Here is a 12,396-nt window from a genome sequence, read left to right as displayed (position 1 = left end):
CAAAGTGTGGCCCTTGGGTCCCCAACTTCTGGTCTCTGAAGTCTCTGGGTGACAAATTCATTTTGTATTGATTTTCAGTCAGTCTTTTGCCTGGAAACTGACCAAATGAAATCAAAACCAGCTGAAAATATGGCACCTTACTCCCCCCCCCCCCCTCAGAACCCTCTCTCCAAAAGATCCCTCTTCAAAACTCTCCAAAATTTAGCCAGAAATGACAGCTGGGAGCAATACAATGTCACTTCTGGCATGCCAAAACATGACAGTGTGGCATGCCAAGGAGGGTGTGGTGGGGAAATTGGTCCACACCCTTTGCAGCTGCCCATCCTTTAGCTAATACAGTCTCTGTCTCAGTCCTTAGAACTCATTGGCCCAAATTTTATTGTTTAGACCCAAGTACAACAGACTCTTGAATCAATTGTTGAATGGTACATCCACGTACAAGTAAATCCCATTGGTTCCATGACTAGTTGAGACCAATAGCAGGATTCAGGATATATCACTTCTCTTCAAATTCTTGTTTCAAACCCTCCTTCCTTTCTAGCTGTCTTCCTAATTTGCTTTCCCATTCCTACAGCACCTGCCACTCTCACCCTCTCAGCCAGTCCTAATGTAGAGTCACTCCATCTAGCCTTCAAACACACACCTTTCCTTATTTGTTGTTGTTTGCCTTTAATTCTGGCAACCCTAAGGCAAACCTGTCATGGGGTTTTCTTGGCAAGTTTCCTCAGAGAGGTTTTACCATTGCCATCCTGTGAGACTGAGAGAGTGTGACTTGCACAAGATCGCTCAGTGGGTTTACATGGCTGAGCTAGGATTTGAAGCCTGGTCTCCAGATTCATAGTCCAATGCTCAAACCACTACATATTATCAGACTAAAGGAACACAAACCTACATAAGTCAATAGAATTCATCCCTGCTTCTCTCTTCTCCAGAAATAATTATTTTGTCCCCAAAGGCCAGCTTTACACAACTTGATGCTCTCTAGGTGTGTTGGACTACAGCTCCCATAATCCCCCAACCAAGATACACAAATAGTCTGCCCATATACCCTCCCTTCCCGCCCTTCTTTAGATTCTGGAAAGAAACACTCACCGTAATTTGACCTGAATGTCACCTCCTCGGCATTGCATTGTGAGCAGAAAACAAGAAATGGGGCCTTAAGAGACTGGCATCAAAGCCTAAACACCATTAAGCAGTTTGTTTCTAACTCATAACTGAATGGGTCAAGCTGGGATGGGTTGATAGGGCTATCTTTTTAAAAAAATATTTTTTTTAGTGAATAGAATAATAGCAACTATTTGAGAACATGGCAAATGACATAGACCCCAAAATGTAAGAAACAGGACTCTAGCCACAGACCAAAAACAGGCTAAAAACCATCGTCAGACTACTCTGCCATGAATCAGATTCTTAAAACATAGTGAGATCTCAACTTTGGCATGCAAATTATCTTAATAATGAACTATTTCTGTCCACACTATTATGCCATTATATACATTAGTTTACCCAACCAGCCCCCCAAGGCAGGGTAGTAAATTCAAAATTACTCTGGAGCCATGTTTACATCAGTGAAAAAACATAGGAAAGCCTTTTTGTTTTACTTTCAGACTGTATTTTTAAACTTTTCTCTGTACTCAACAGAATCCTCTCAGTATCTATGCTCTCAGCTAATACCTCCCCCCCCCCCCAGTCTCCCCTTTTTCTGAACCCCACAGCTCTCTCTGCACTACATCTAAACCCAAGAGCAAAAGAACTGCCTTATTTGGTCAAAGAAGTCCACCTCCATGTGCTTTAGGAGATGGTGCATGAGCCCTTTGATCATTTGGCTCCCTCTTGCCAGGTGCACACTGAGCCATTCATTATATGAATATTTTCCTGAGTAATCACAACAATTTCAGACCTTATCAGCATCTAAGTGCAGTAAAGGTTATTTTGCTCCAAAGGCATCCACATTATAGTTACTTTCACTCCAGCTGATCTGCTACTGTGTCACCCATTCACCCAGCCTAGAGAGAGATCTCTTGGGATCCTTGACCACCTGCTCTGGAGCTAACCATGGTAAAAGTGAGGATTCTTTTCTAAAGGCTCCTTCCCACAGTGCAGAGATAATATAAGGATGCACTGGCCACACAGGAGGCTTTCCCCTGGGCTGTATTACTCCTTCCGGAAGTTTGGGAAAGTTTACTTTTTTGGATACAATTCCTAGAATCCCATCCAAAAAGCAAGATTTCCAAGCTCCAGAAAGAACAGAGGCAATCCCTGTGTAGACAGTAATTGGTGGATGGGCACTTCCTTTTAACAGCAGCACTGAAAGAAAAGAGCTGCAACACTGCCAATGTTCTGTGGGAAGGAGGCCCATGGGAGGACACAACGGAGGCAGAACAGAAAAGGGACCTGAATAAATAAACTAATAAATATGGATTCCACCATTTTAATCTTGGGAAATCTAGGTTCAGGTCCCAACTCAGTAATGAAAAACTGGTGAATGTTGGGCCAATTCTTTCTTTTCTTTTCTCCCCTCCCCCTCTCCACCTGACCAACATCACAGTATTTGTGCAAGGATAGAGCCTGAATGCCACCTTGAGCTCACTGGAAAAAAATACAGGATACAGGTAAGCAGGTCTTAAAGTCTGCAATAGTCTGCATCAGTATAGCTGCACTTCTGGATTATTATCACCATTTTGTGCAGTTTCAACAAACAGTCAGCTCATGTGTGCTTTTTTTTTAAAATCCCAATTAATCTTTAGTTTTCATTCATATTTCCAACTGATTTTCCAATCTCTCCCCCCCCCCCCCACACACACACACCTTGCATAGTTCACTTACCTGATTTTCCACCAGCATGGCAATATCCACAAACATGTCATGAAGTTCTTTGATGCTACTTTCAAGCCTCACAATGTCCTTATGCCGTCCTTCAATCTCACTCAGTGCTTGCTTTGAGATCTGGGAATCCATGATCTAGGAAAAGCACAGGGACCATCACTTGCAAACAAATCACAGTGATCACATCCCCGCTGATAAGAGCACAGAAAAAATCCTGAATTGGCCCTTTTAATATACTTGATCCCCTTCTCAAAAACCACCATCACTTTGTCACAAACCCAATTTCTTCTTCCTGTATATACCTTTTTGTTTATCTTCCTGTACAAACTCAGCTGCCATTTTGTTGCTAATAACACATAACACCCCAAAGAAGAATGCCTTGTAATCCCTAGATAGGGGTGGGCATAGCCTCACCCACTTGCAACAGGCAGCCTTCAAAGCTCCATTCTGCGATCTTTGAAGCCCCCAATCAATGAAAATGCACCAGTTTTGCCCTCACAACCTCCCAAGCCCCCCACAACCAAATTGTTCAAAAATCATCTGAAAATGAAATGTCACTTCTGCTCACAACAGGTGGGCTGATGCAACCTGCCACAGTGTGTGTAGGGTCAGCAAAAGACCTCAGCTCCCTCCACAGTTGTCTACCCATCCTCTCAGAACTTCCTTATGATAAAGATCCACCAGTTCTCCTCTCCTCTCTGAGCAATCAAATCAGACAACACTCACCCCAGATGTGAATATTGAAGGATTCCCACTTTCTAACATTTCTTCCAGCTCCTCATCTGTTGTATTCTTTCCAGCTATATGTCAGAAGAAAAAGAAGGGAGAGCTTCAAACACTACAACAAGTACTTTCCATGCAAGCAAGAAAGGGGGGAATTGCTCCATGTTCAGATAATATTCATTTTGGCACCTCACTGGTCTTCACAGCCAGCCTAAAGCCAGGGCTTCATCCCATCAGGATGGGTCTTCTGAGAGTGACAAATGTCTGAGCCACTCAGACAGATCTTAAGTTTAGGACAGGAAGAGAGAGACTCAGTCTCCAAAAGGAACTCTATTCTTCATAGCTAAGAAAAACAACTTTCTCCTGCTTTGTCCATCCTGCCTGGAAAGCCAAGATTACACATTTTGCAAGGAGCAAGGAGCATACGTACTGATCTCAAGCTGCCGCTGGATCCTCCCTTTGCTCCGTTCCCGGAAGTCCACCTGTGCCTCATTGTACTTTGTCATCACATCAACAAATTTTCGGGAAAGGACAGAATGCTGGCCACAGGAAGAGAAAAAGAAACACTGACTGAACTGCCTGATTTGTACAGCAGCACCCACAAGCTTTCGATGAAAACGATTTGTTTTTGCTCACTTGCAAAAAAACCTGTATTTTACCAGTTCATAATTAAGGTGATTAAGCTTTTCAGAAAAAAGATTCAGTGGATTCAGTGGATTCCTAGATGTAGACAAACCTCTTTCTAAGCTGAAAAGCACATACTACTGCTGGGCAGGCCAACTACTGATAAGAAACCATCACTCCCCTCCATCCTTCATCTGTTCCTACCTCCCATAAATGTCTTTCAGGACTTAATCTGACAAAGGATTCAACTGGAACCCCTTTTAAAGTGCTGGAACCCAAGAGCATACCTTTGAGCACATGCTTAGAGCATCTGTCAGCACTAAGAATTCTCACATATTTGGAACTGGAATGCAAGCCTGAAGATGTGACTTCAAAGAGGACAAAAATCACAATGCCTTTCCCCCTCTTCCCAAGATAAGCCTCAAATATATTGTGGCTTCCAAAGACATATTTGCTTACCTGGGACTTCCGTATCCGTAGGTCTGCTGATGATCGGACCTCATCCTGCTCAATATTGCGCTCCATACCTGTGAAAGCAAGGCAAGGAGTTCCACATCAGAGATGGAAGATTTCTCTGCATCTTTGTCTTACACCATCAAGAACCCTTAGTCCCCTACTTAAAATACACATAAGCAACAGTATCCCTCAAATCTGTGTGGGGGATGTGTGCCTCTGTGATGCTTGTGTCCCCATCCATTTGTGGAAATGCATGCCTAAAAACTGACTTCTTTCAGTATGGAGATGGAAAGATTTGTGTGTTGTAATAAAATGCAATTTTCAATTTTGTGACACATCTTATTGAAAAAAGGTAAAGCACAGATAAACTTCTCATTAAACAACTAGCTAGGCTCACAGCTTGGGTTTACAGAAACCAAACTGGTGGTGCTTCAAAACAGGAGAAATCAAGAGAATTCAAAATGGCAATCAAAACGACAATTAGAAAATTCCTAAAAGAGTGTTGTTATTTGCCTTCAGGTTGATTCCGACTTATGGCAACCTTATTTTAGGGTTTGTTTTGTTTTTGCAAGATTTATTCAGAGGAAGTTCACCTATGCCAGGGTAAATACACAGGCACTTAAAAGTCAACAGTATGACATCTATATTGCATGCATGGGCACCAAAGAAATTGTACCAATTATGTAAAATGCAGACCTGCCCTCATTAAAAGTCAAGCAACACAAGTATGGACTCCCAAGCCACGTTAGCCTGAGGGACACCTTCCTTACTCTTAAGTTTGTTTCGGACACTGTTTGCCATTTTTTTGATATCTGCCGTGAGCTGTTCCAGATCGTCCTTTGTCTCTGCAGAACACAAGCAAATATATTAGCACTGGGTGGCATGAAAACAACAACAATAATAATTAATAATAATTTGTTTCATTTATATACCGCTATTCCAAAGATCATAGCAGTGAACAGCAAGTAAGCTAATTAGCAAGTAAGCTAATTTAATACGTATTCTTCCTCCACACACCCCACTCTTCCCTAGATAGTGAAAAGGAGACCATTCAGGTACAAGAGAGCAAGGTGTGAAAAAAATTGTAAGAAGGCAAAGAATGGTTCTTGGGATCTAGCCTCTTTATGACGCGTACTCCACCCCTTTCTGCCTAGAACCAACTTTTCTAACAGATAGGCCTCCCTGAACCCTTAAAGAGAAACAAAACTATCAACCTCCCTTAACTTTTTGGAGCAGAGGTCCCTACGTGCGACAGTGATATGTCAAAAGTGGCATACTCAGTTTTTATGTACAGGTTGAATCTCACTTATCCAAAATTCCAAAATCTGAAATATTTCAAAAGCAAAAACATTTTTCATGGGTGGCTGAGCTAGTGAGACCTTTGTTTTCTGTTCGTTCAATGTACACAAACTTTGTTCCATGAACAAAAAATTATTTTAAAACATTGTATAAAATTACCTTCAGGCTATGTGCATAACATGTATATGAAACATAAATGAATTCTGTATTTAGACTTGGATTCCATCTCTAAGATATCTCATTATGTATACATATCCAAAATCCAAAACAACTCTGGTCCCAAGCATTTCAGATAAGGGAGACTCAGTCTGTATTACCAACCACCATTTCCTTCTTTGGTTAAAACAAAGTCAGAGCTAGGGCATCACAGAAAGGAGAGTTCATAAGGATTAATGCCACATTTTCCTGTCAGGGGATTGTATCCTACTCACTTTGTTCAGGGATGGGAGCAGACAAGATAATGCTGTACAACCTTTTTGCTTCGTCTACATTTTCTGAGATTTTGTCAATATTCTGCCGAGTCTCCTCAATCTGCAAAGTTAAGGGGAGAAGGTAAGAAGAAACCCAAGACTATGGAAAAAGAGGGAGGCAATTAATAACTTCCTTGACACTGGTGCCAAGCTCGTTTGATCATGAATCCCATTGCTGGGAGAAAGGTGGGATATGAATAGAATAGAATAGAACCGATACCACACTTTAAATCAGCCTATCCATGCAAACATATCTAGCAAAAGCTGCATCTCTTGCGATCTTGGACAGCAGCTAACTGAGGATGGCTTCTCTCCATCTAATGATGTCATTGTATAAACTCCAAAAGAGAAAACACCATAGAGTACTGTTGCACATGAGACGAGGCAGTTAGATGACAATTAGAAGGATAAGCTTCAGAAGGATTAGAAGGATAAGCTTCATGTAAAGTATTCTGCAGTGCCAGTGGCCCTTCTCCTTTGTACCCCACCACCAGTAGTGGCAGGTGACTTCCATGTCAGTGAAACAATGAAATTCATGCCCAGCTTTCATTTATACTTTAAAAATGATATCCAGAGAACTGATCCTATCTTGAAGACAGAGTTCAGCACTCTGGACAGCTCTTTTACCCTGAATTTTAGACTAACCCTGGAATGGGGTCACTAAATCACTGACACAGAAGACACCACCCAGCACTGCCTTCCTCCTGAGCAATACTTCTGTTAAGGGTCAACTGCTTTACAAAATAAAATAGCTGGAAGACCAAAGCTTTGGAATCACTCTTACAGAGAAACTGAAAAATCATCTTTCTATACAGTGGGCCCTCGCCTTACGCGGGGATCCGTTCCGGATCCCTCCGCCTAAGGCGAATTCCGCCTATGCTCAAGCCCCATTGGAAACAATGGGGCTCGTGCGTGGCGGCGCGGCAGCGCACAGGTCGCAACGGGCGCGCGCGCCCATTCAATTGAATGGGACGCGCCGCCCCTTCCGCCCCGCGCCTTGAGTGCATATGCTCAAGCCGCGTAAAGCACGCCCGCGTATGACGTGGGCGCGCTGTATTACAGTACCAATTCCTCAGACCAGGGGTAGGCAACCTTTTTGACCCGGGGGCTGGCTTGCTGTTCCTCAGACAACTGGGGGGCCGAAGCCAAAAAATAAATAATTAAATAAATAAATAATATAGGACAACATTTTCAAATGTAGGACACATTTTTAAATGGAGGACATGCAAAAAAATTGATGCTTTTTAAAAAATGTTAATATAAATGCATGTTTCTTAGCCATGATCAAAATAGAGGACATTTGGGCATTATTCCTAGACAGATGACAGAAATGTACTTTCCTTTTGGTCAACCCCCCTCCCCCATTCCAAACAGCACATTTGGGCATTGAACATGGCTTTACTTAACATGGCCTCTTGCATATTTCAGAGGCTTACTGCATAACCAAACTCTTTGGGTTTCACACTGAACATGAGTTCACATGGCTATGCATATTTGACATGTAAAGCTGGTTTAACAAGAAGTGATTTGCCCTTGGTTTCATGTGTCTTGCACCAACTATACTTCTCAGAAGTGTGTACTTGGTCAAGGGACTTTGGTTTTTCTTCACTGCGCATGAGTTTGTAAAAATCAGAGCAACTTGCATTGGCCGTGCCTCAGAAGCTGGCTGATATCAATATCACCATCATCACCACCACCATCATTGTCACAACAAGGCAGCATTATAAGGACAAAAAACACACAGAAAGACAATTTGGAAAGTCACACTCTCTCGGCTTCAGAAAGTGTGGGCCCATATCACAAAAGCTGACTGATATCAATAAATAAGGGGTAAATATATAAATAAGGGGAAAATGTACATGGGAATACAGTTGCATCCAGGGGGAAAATGGGCATGGGAATACAGTTGCATCCAGGGGGAAAATGGGCATGGGAATACAGTTGCATCCAGGGGGAAAATGGGCATGGGAATGCAGTTGCATCCAGGGGGAAAATGGGCATGGGAATGCAGTTGCATCCAGGGGGAAAATGGGCATGGGAATACAGTTGCATCCAGGGGGAAAATGGGCATGGGAATACAGTTGCATCCAGGGGGAAAATGGGCATGGGAATGCAGTTGCATCCAGGGGGAAAATGGGCATGGGAATACAGTTGCATCCAGGGGGAAAATGGGCATGGGAATACAGTTGCATCCAGGGGGAAAATGGGCATGGGAATGCAGTTGCATCCAGGGGGAAAATGGGCATGGGAATACAGTTGCATCCAGGGGGAAAATGGGCATGGGAATACAGTTGCATCCAGGGGGAAAATGGGCATGGGAATACAGTTGCATCCAGGGGGAAAATGGGCATGGGAATACAATTGCATCCAGGGGGAAAATGGGCATGGGAACACAATTGCATCCAGGGGGAAAATGGGCATGGGAATACAGTTGCATCCAGGGGGAAAATGGGCATGGGAATACAGTTGCATCCAGGGGGAAAATGGGCATGGGAATACAGTTGCATCCAGGGGGGAAATGGGCATGGGAATACAGTTGCATCCAGGGGGAAAATGGGCATGGGAACACAGTTGCATCCAGGGGGAAAATGGGCATGGGAACACAGTTGCATCCAGGGGGAAAATGGGCATAGGAACACAGTTGCATCCAGGGGGAAAATGGGCATGGGAACACAATAGCATCCAGGGGGAAAATGGGCATGGGAACACAATAGCATCCAGGGGGAAAATGGGCATGGGAATACAGTTGCATCCAGGGGGAAAATGGGCATGGGAACACAATTGCATCCAGGGGGAAAATGGGCATGGGAACACAATAGCATCCAGGGGGAAAATGGGCATGGGAACACAATAGCATCCAGGGGGAAAATGGGCATGGGAACACAGTTGCATCCAGGGGGAAAATGGGCATGGGAACACAGTTGCATCCAGGGGGAAAATGGGCATGGGAACACAGTTGCATCCAGGGGGAAAATGGGCATGGGAATACAGTTGCATCCAGGGGGAAAATGGGCATGGGAATACAATTGCATCCAGGGGGAAAATGGGCATGGGAATACAGTTGCATCCAGGCGGGAAATGGGCATGGGAACACAATTGCATCCAGGGGGAAAATGGGCATGGGAACACAATTGCATCCAGGGGGAAAATGGGCATGGGAATACAATTGCATCCAGGGGGAAAATGGGCATGGGAATACAGTTGCATCCAGGGGGAAAATGGGCATGGGAATACAGTTGCATCCAGGGGGAAAATGGGCATGGGAACACAATTGCATCCAGGGGGAAAATGGGCATGGGAATACAATTGCATCCAGGGGGAAAATGGGCATGGGAATACAATTGCATCCAGGGGGAAAATGGGCATGGGAATACAATTGCATCCAGGGGGAAAATGGGCATGGGAATATAATTAATTACATACAGGGGGAAATGCATATTAGAAACGGCACCTTCTTCCTCCTCCTCCTCCTCTTGTTGATCATTTTTGGAGCCAAAGGGAAACAGCCGTTCCTTTCCCTTCCCTCTGGGCCAGAGGTCCTCCTCCTCCTCTGCATCCTCCTGCTCTTCCCAAGTTTCACTTTCTCATTGAGGCTGGCCAATGGCAGAGTGGTGCTAGAAACAGCCCCGCCCCCGCCATTTTTCTATTGGCCAGCCCCTGCCAGGCTCCCTGAAGAGAAGGAGCTGCTCTTTGCAAGGCGTGCGCGCGCGCAAACAAGGACTTGCAGGAGGTGCCTCCGGCCGGGGGAAGGAGAGCACAGAGGCAGAGGAGGAGGAGGCAGAGGAGGCTGCCGACTGGCCCAAAGGCCTTGGCGGCGGCGGCGCCTGCGGCAGGACCGTGCGGGGGCCGGATCTGGCTCCTCCCCGGGCCGGATCCGGCCCGCGGGCCGTAGGTTGCCGATGCATGCCTCAGACCATCAAGTTTCATTTAGAGATCTGACACTAACTACACACTGCTATGTAAAAATGGTACACCCCAAACTCCAGGACTGCATGAGTTGTATACATAATGATTGAGTCATCTTAAAGTCTACTGCTGAGAATGTAGAACTGTCTTGTATACCCATTGAATTTAAACAGGTCTCAACACACAACTATAATCAATGTAACATTCAAATATATTTGCACAAATTCAAAGATAACTGGGAACTGAAGACCTAGTACCAGGACCTGGCAGAGGGAGTCAAAATCTGGACACCTCCATCATTTTATTTATTTATGTCATTTTAAAGGAGAACCTACAGATGGTAGTGCATCTGCTGGTAACCTATAGGCTGGACTTCTGCAATACGCTGAACATTGGGCTATCTCTGCACTAAGTTCAGAAACTTCAGCAGTTCAAAACATGACAGCCAGACTGAGTGGTGACATCATACCAGGAGTAATCACATTACACCAATATTAAAATCATGCCACTGGCTGCCAGTTAGCTTCCGGGGAAGGTACAAAGTGCTGGTTATTACCTTTAAAGCCCTATATGGTTTGCTTTCAAGTCATTTCTGGCTACTGTCATGTTTAAAGCAAACCTCTCACAGCTTTTTATTAGTAAGATCTGTTCAGAGGGGGGTTGCCTTCGCTACTCTCTAAGGCTGAGAGTGTGTGACTTACCCATGTCAACCAGTGAGTTTCCATGGCTAAACCAGGATTTGAACCCTGGCCTCCAATGTTGTAGTCCATTCCTCAAAACCACTGACCATGATGGTTCTCAACACTTTTTACAAACATTTATACTGTGATGAAATGAGTTTCTTTGGGAAACTGTTGCATCCTTTGAGAAAACATGCAATACCTTGTAAGGTGGTCAGGTATCAAGGGAAAAGGGAGAAGGAAACTATCCTCATTGTAGAGACAATTGGTTTGTCTTGCTTTACCTGTGTTTATCCCACTGTTTAGGGCACAATGTGGATATACTTAAAAATGGTTGTTGAAAACAGGTCAGTGTGAATGAGAAACATCTGTATTTGGATGGCCATTCCAATCTATATTCTATCTTCACTAGGCAGGAGTATTTGCATACAATTAGAACCTAAACAATTTGCTAACAGGAACTTGGGCCCAGTTGTCCAGCCAACCAGAATATATCTCCTGGCTCACACCTTTCCCCTAAACAAGGACAAAATAGTGCTTAAATGCTTGCTCAAAAACTGTACAAAAGTCTGTGGGGGAGTTTCTGTATTTTTGCCAACTCCTCAAAATAGCAATTTTAACAATCCCATTTCCCATCCTCTTCATAATTATTCAGTATGTTTTTCTTCCTTGGGCCCAATCTTTACATTCAATGCTGCTGTTTTCACTACCACCCTTCCTGACATGCCTCACCTCTGCAAAGAATTCATCCATGAAAGCAGTGTTATCGATGGCAATTTCCAGGTCATCATCAGCATCATCTTGATCCTGTTTCTGCAAAGTGACAAAAGGATGCCAGTTAAAGAAAAACCACATGAGTGTCTCTTCCCCAATCGAACCAAGTAATAAAAGGCAACAGTGGGGTGGCATTACAGAGAAAGATAGCCATCTGAAACCTCAGACCTTGCATTAAACTGCCAGTCTGCTACATCTGATAGCCTGATCTATTCCATTATAGAGAAAGAGAGAGGATCAACACACAATTTGGACAGAAGCTCTGCTGATAGTGGTACAGGCTGAACATCTTTATCCAGAATTCCAAAATGAAAAATATTCTAAAATCAAAAATTGTTCACATGGGTGGTTGAGATAGTGACACCTTCGCTTTCTGATGGTTCAATGTATACAAACTTTCTTTCATGCAGAAAATTATTAAAAATATTGTGTACAAAATTACCTTCAGGCATGTGCACAAGGTGCATACAAAACATAAATGAAGTTCATATTTATACTTGGGTTTCATCTCCAAGGTATCTCATAACGTATATGGAAATACTTTAAAAAAAATTGAAATTTGAAATCCAAAACTCTTCTGGTCCCAAGCTTTCCAGATAAGGGAGACACAACCTGTAATAAAATACTTCCACTTGAGG

At 43.7% G+C, this 12,396-nt stretch overlaps 1 protein-coding gene across 5 annotated transcripts in view; it reads right to left on the bottom strand.

Moving 5' to 3' along the window:
* Positions 1-12,396, bottom strand: part of STX3 (syntaxin 3) — a 54,967-nt gene that overhangs the window by 13,009 nt on the left and 29,562 nt on the right. For all 5 annotated transcript variants that reach the window (XM_089520655.1, XM_089520657.1, XM_089520656.1 and 2 more), the window contains exons 2-8: positions 11,717-11,797; positions 6,360-6,459; positions 5,400-5,474; positions 4,633-4,700; positions 3,980-4,088; positions 3,553-3,626; positions 2,827-2,961 (exon numbers count right to left, since the gene is read on the bottom strand). In XM_089520655.1, coding sequence (XP_089376781.1) covers positions 2,827-2,961; positions 3,553-3,626; positions 3,980-4,088; positions 4,633-4,700; positions 5,400-5,474; positions 6,360-6,459; positions 11,717-11,797 — 642 coding nt within the window. The remainder of the gene's footprint in view (positions 1-2,826; positions 2,962-3,552; positions 3,627-3,979; positions 4,089-4,632; positions 4,701-5,399; positions 5,475-6,359; positions 6,460-11,716; positions 11,798-12,396) is intronic.

Source organism: Sceloporus occidentalis, unplaced genomic scaffold (assembly GCF_023333645.1).
Source record: "Sceloporus occidentalis isolate IW3139 unplaced genomic scaffold, rSceOcc1.0.p SCAF_4, whole genome shotgun sequence".
Taxonomy (NCBI): Eukaryota; Metazoa; Chordata; class Lepidosauria; order Squamata; family Phrynosomatidae; genus Sceloporus; species Sceloporus occidentalis.
The sequence above is the reverse complement of the archived record's forward strand: the minus strand, read 5'-3'. Positions and strand labels throughout refer to the sequence as shown.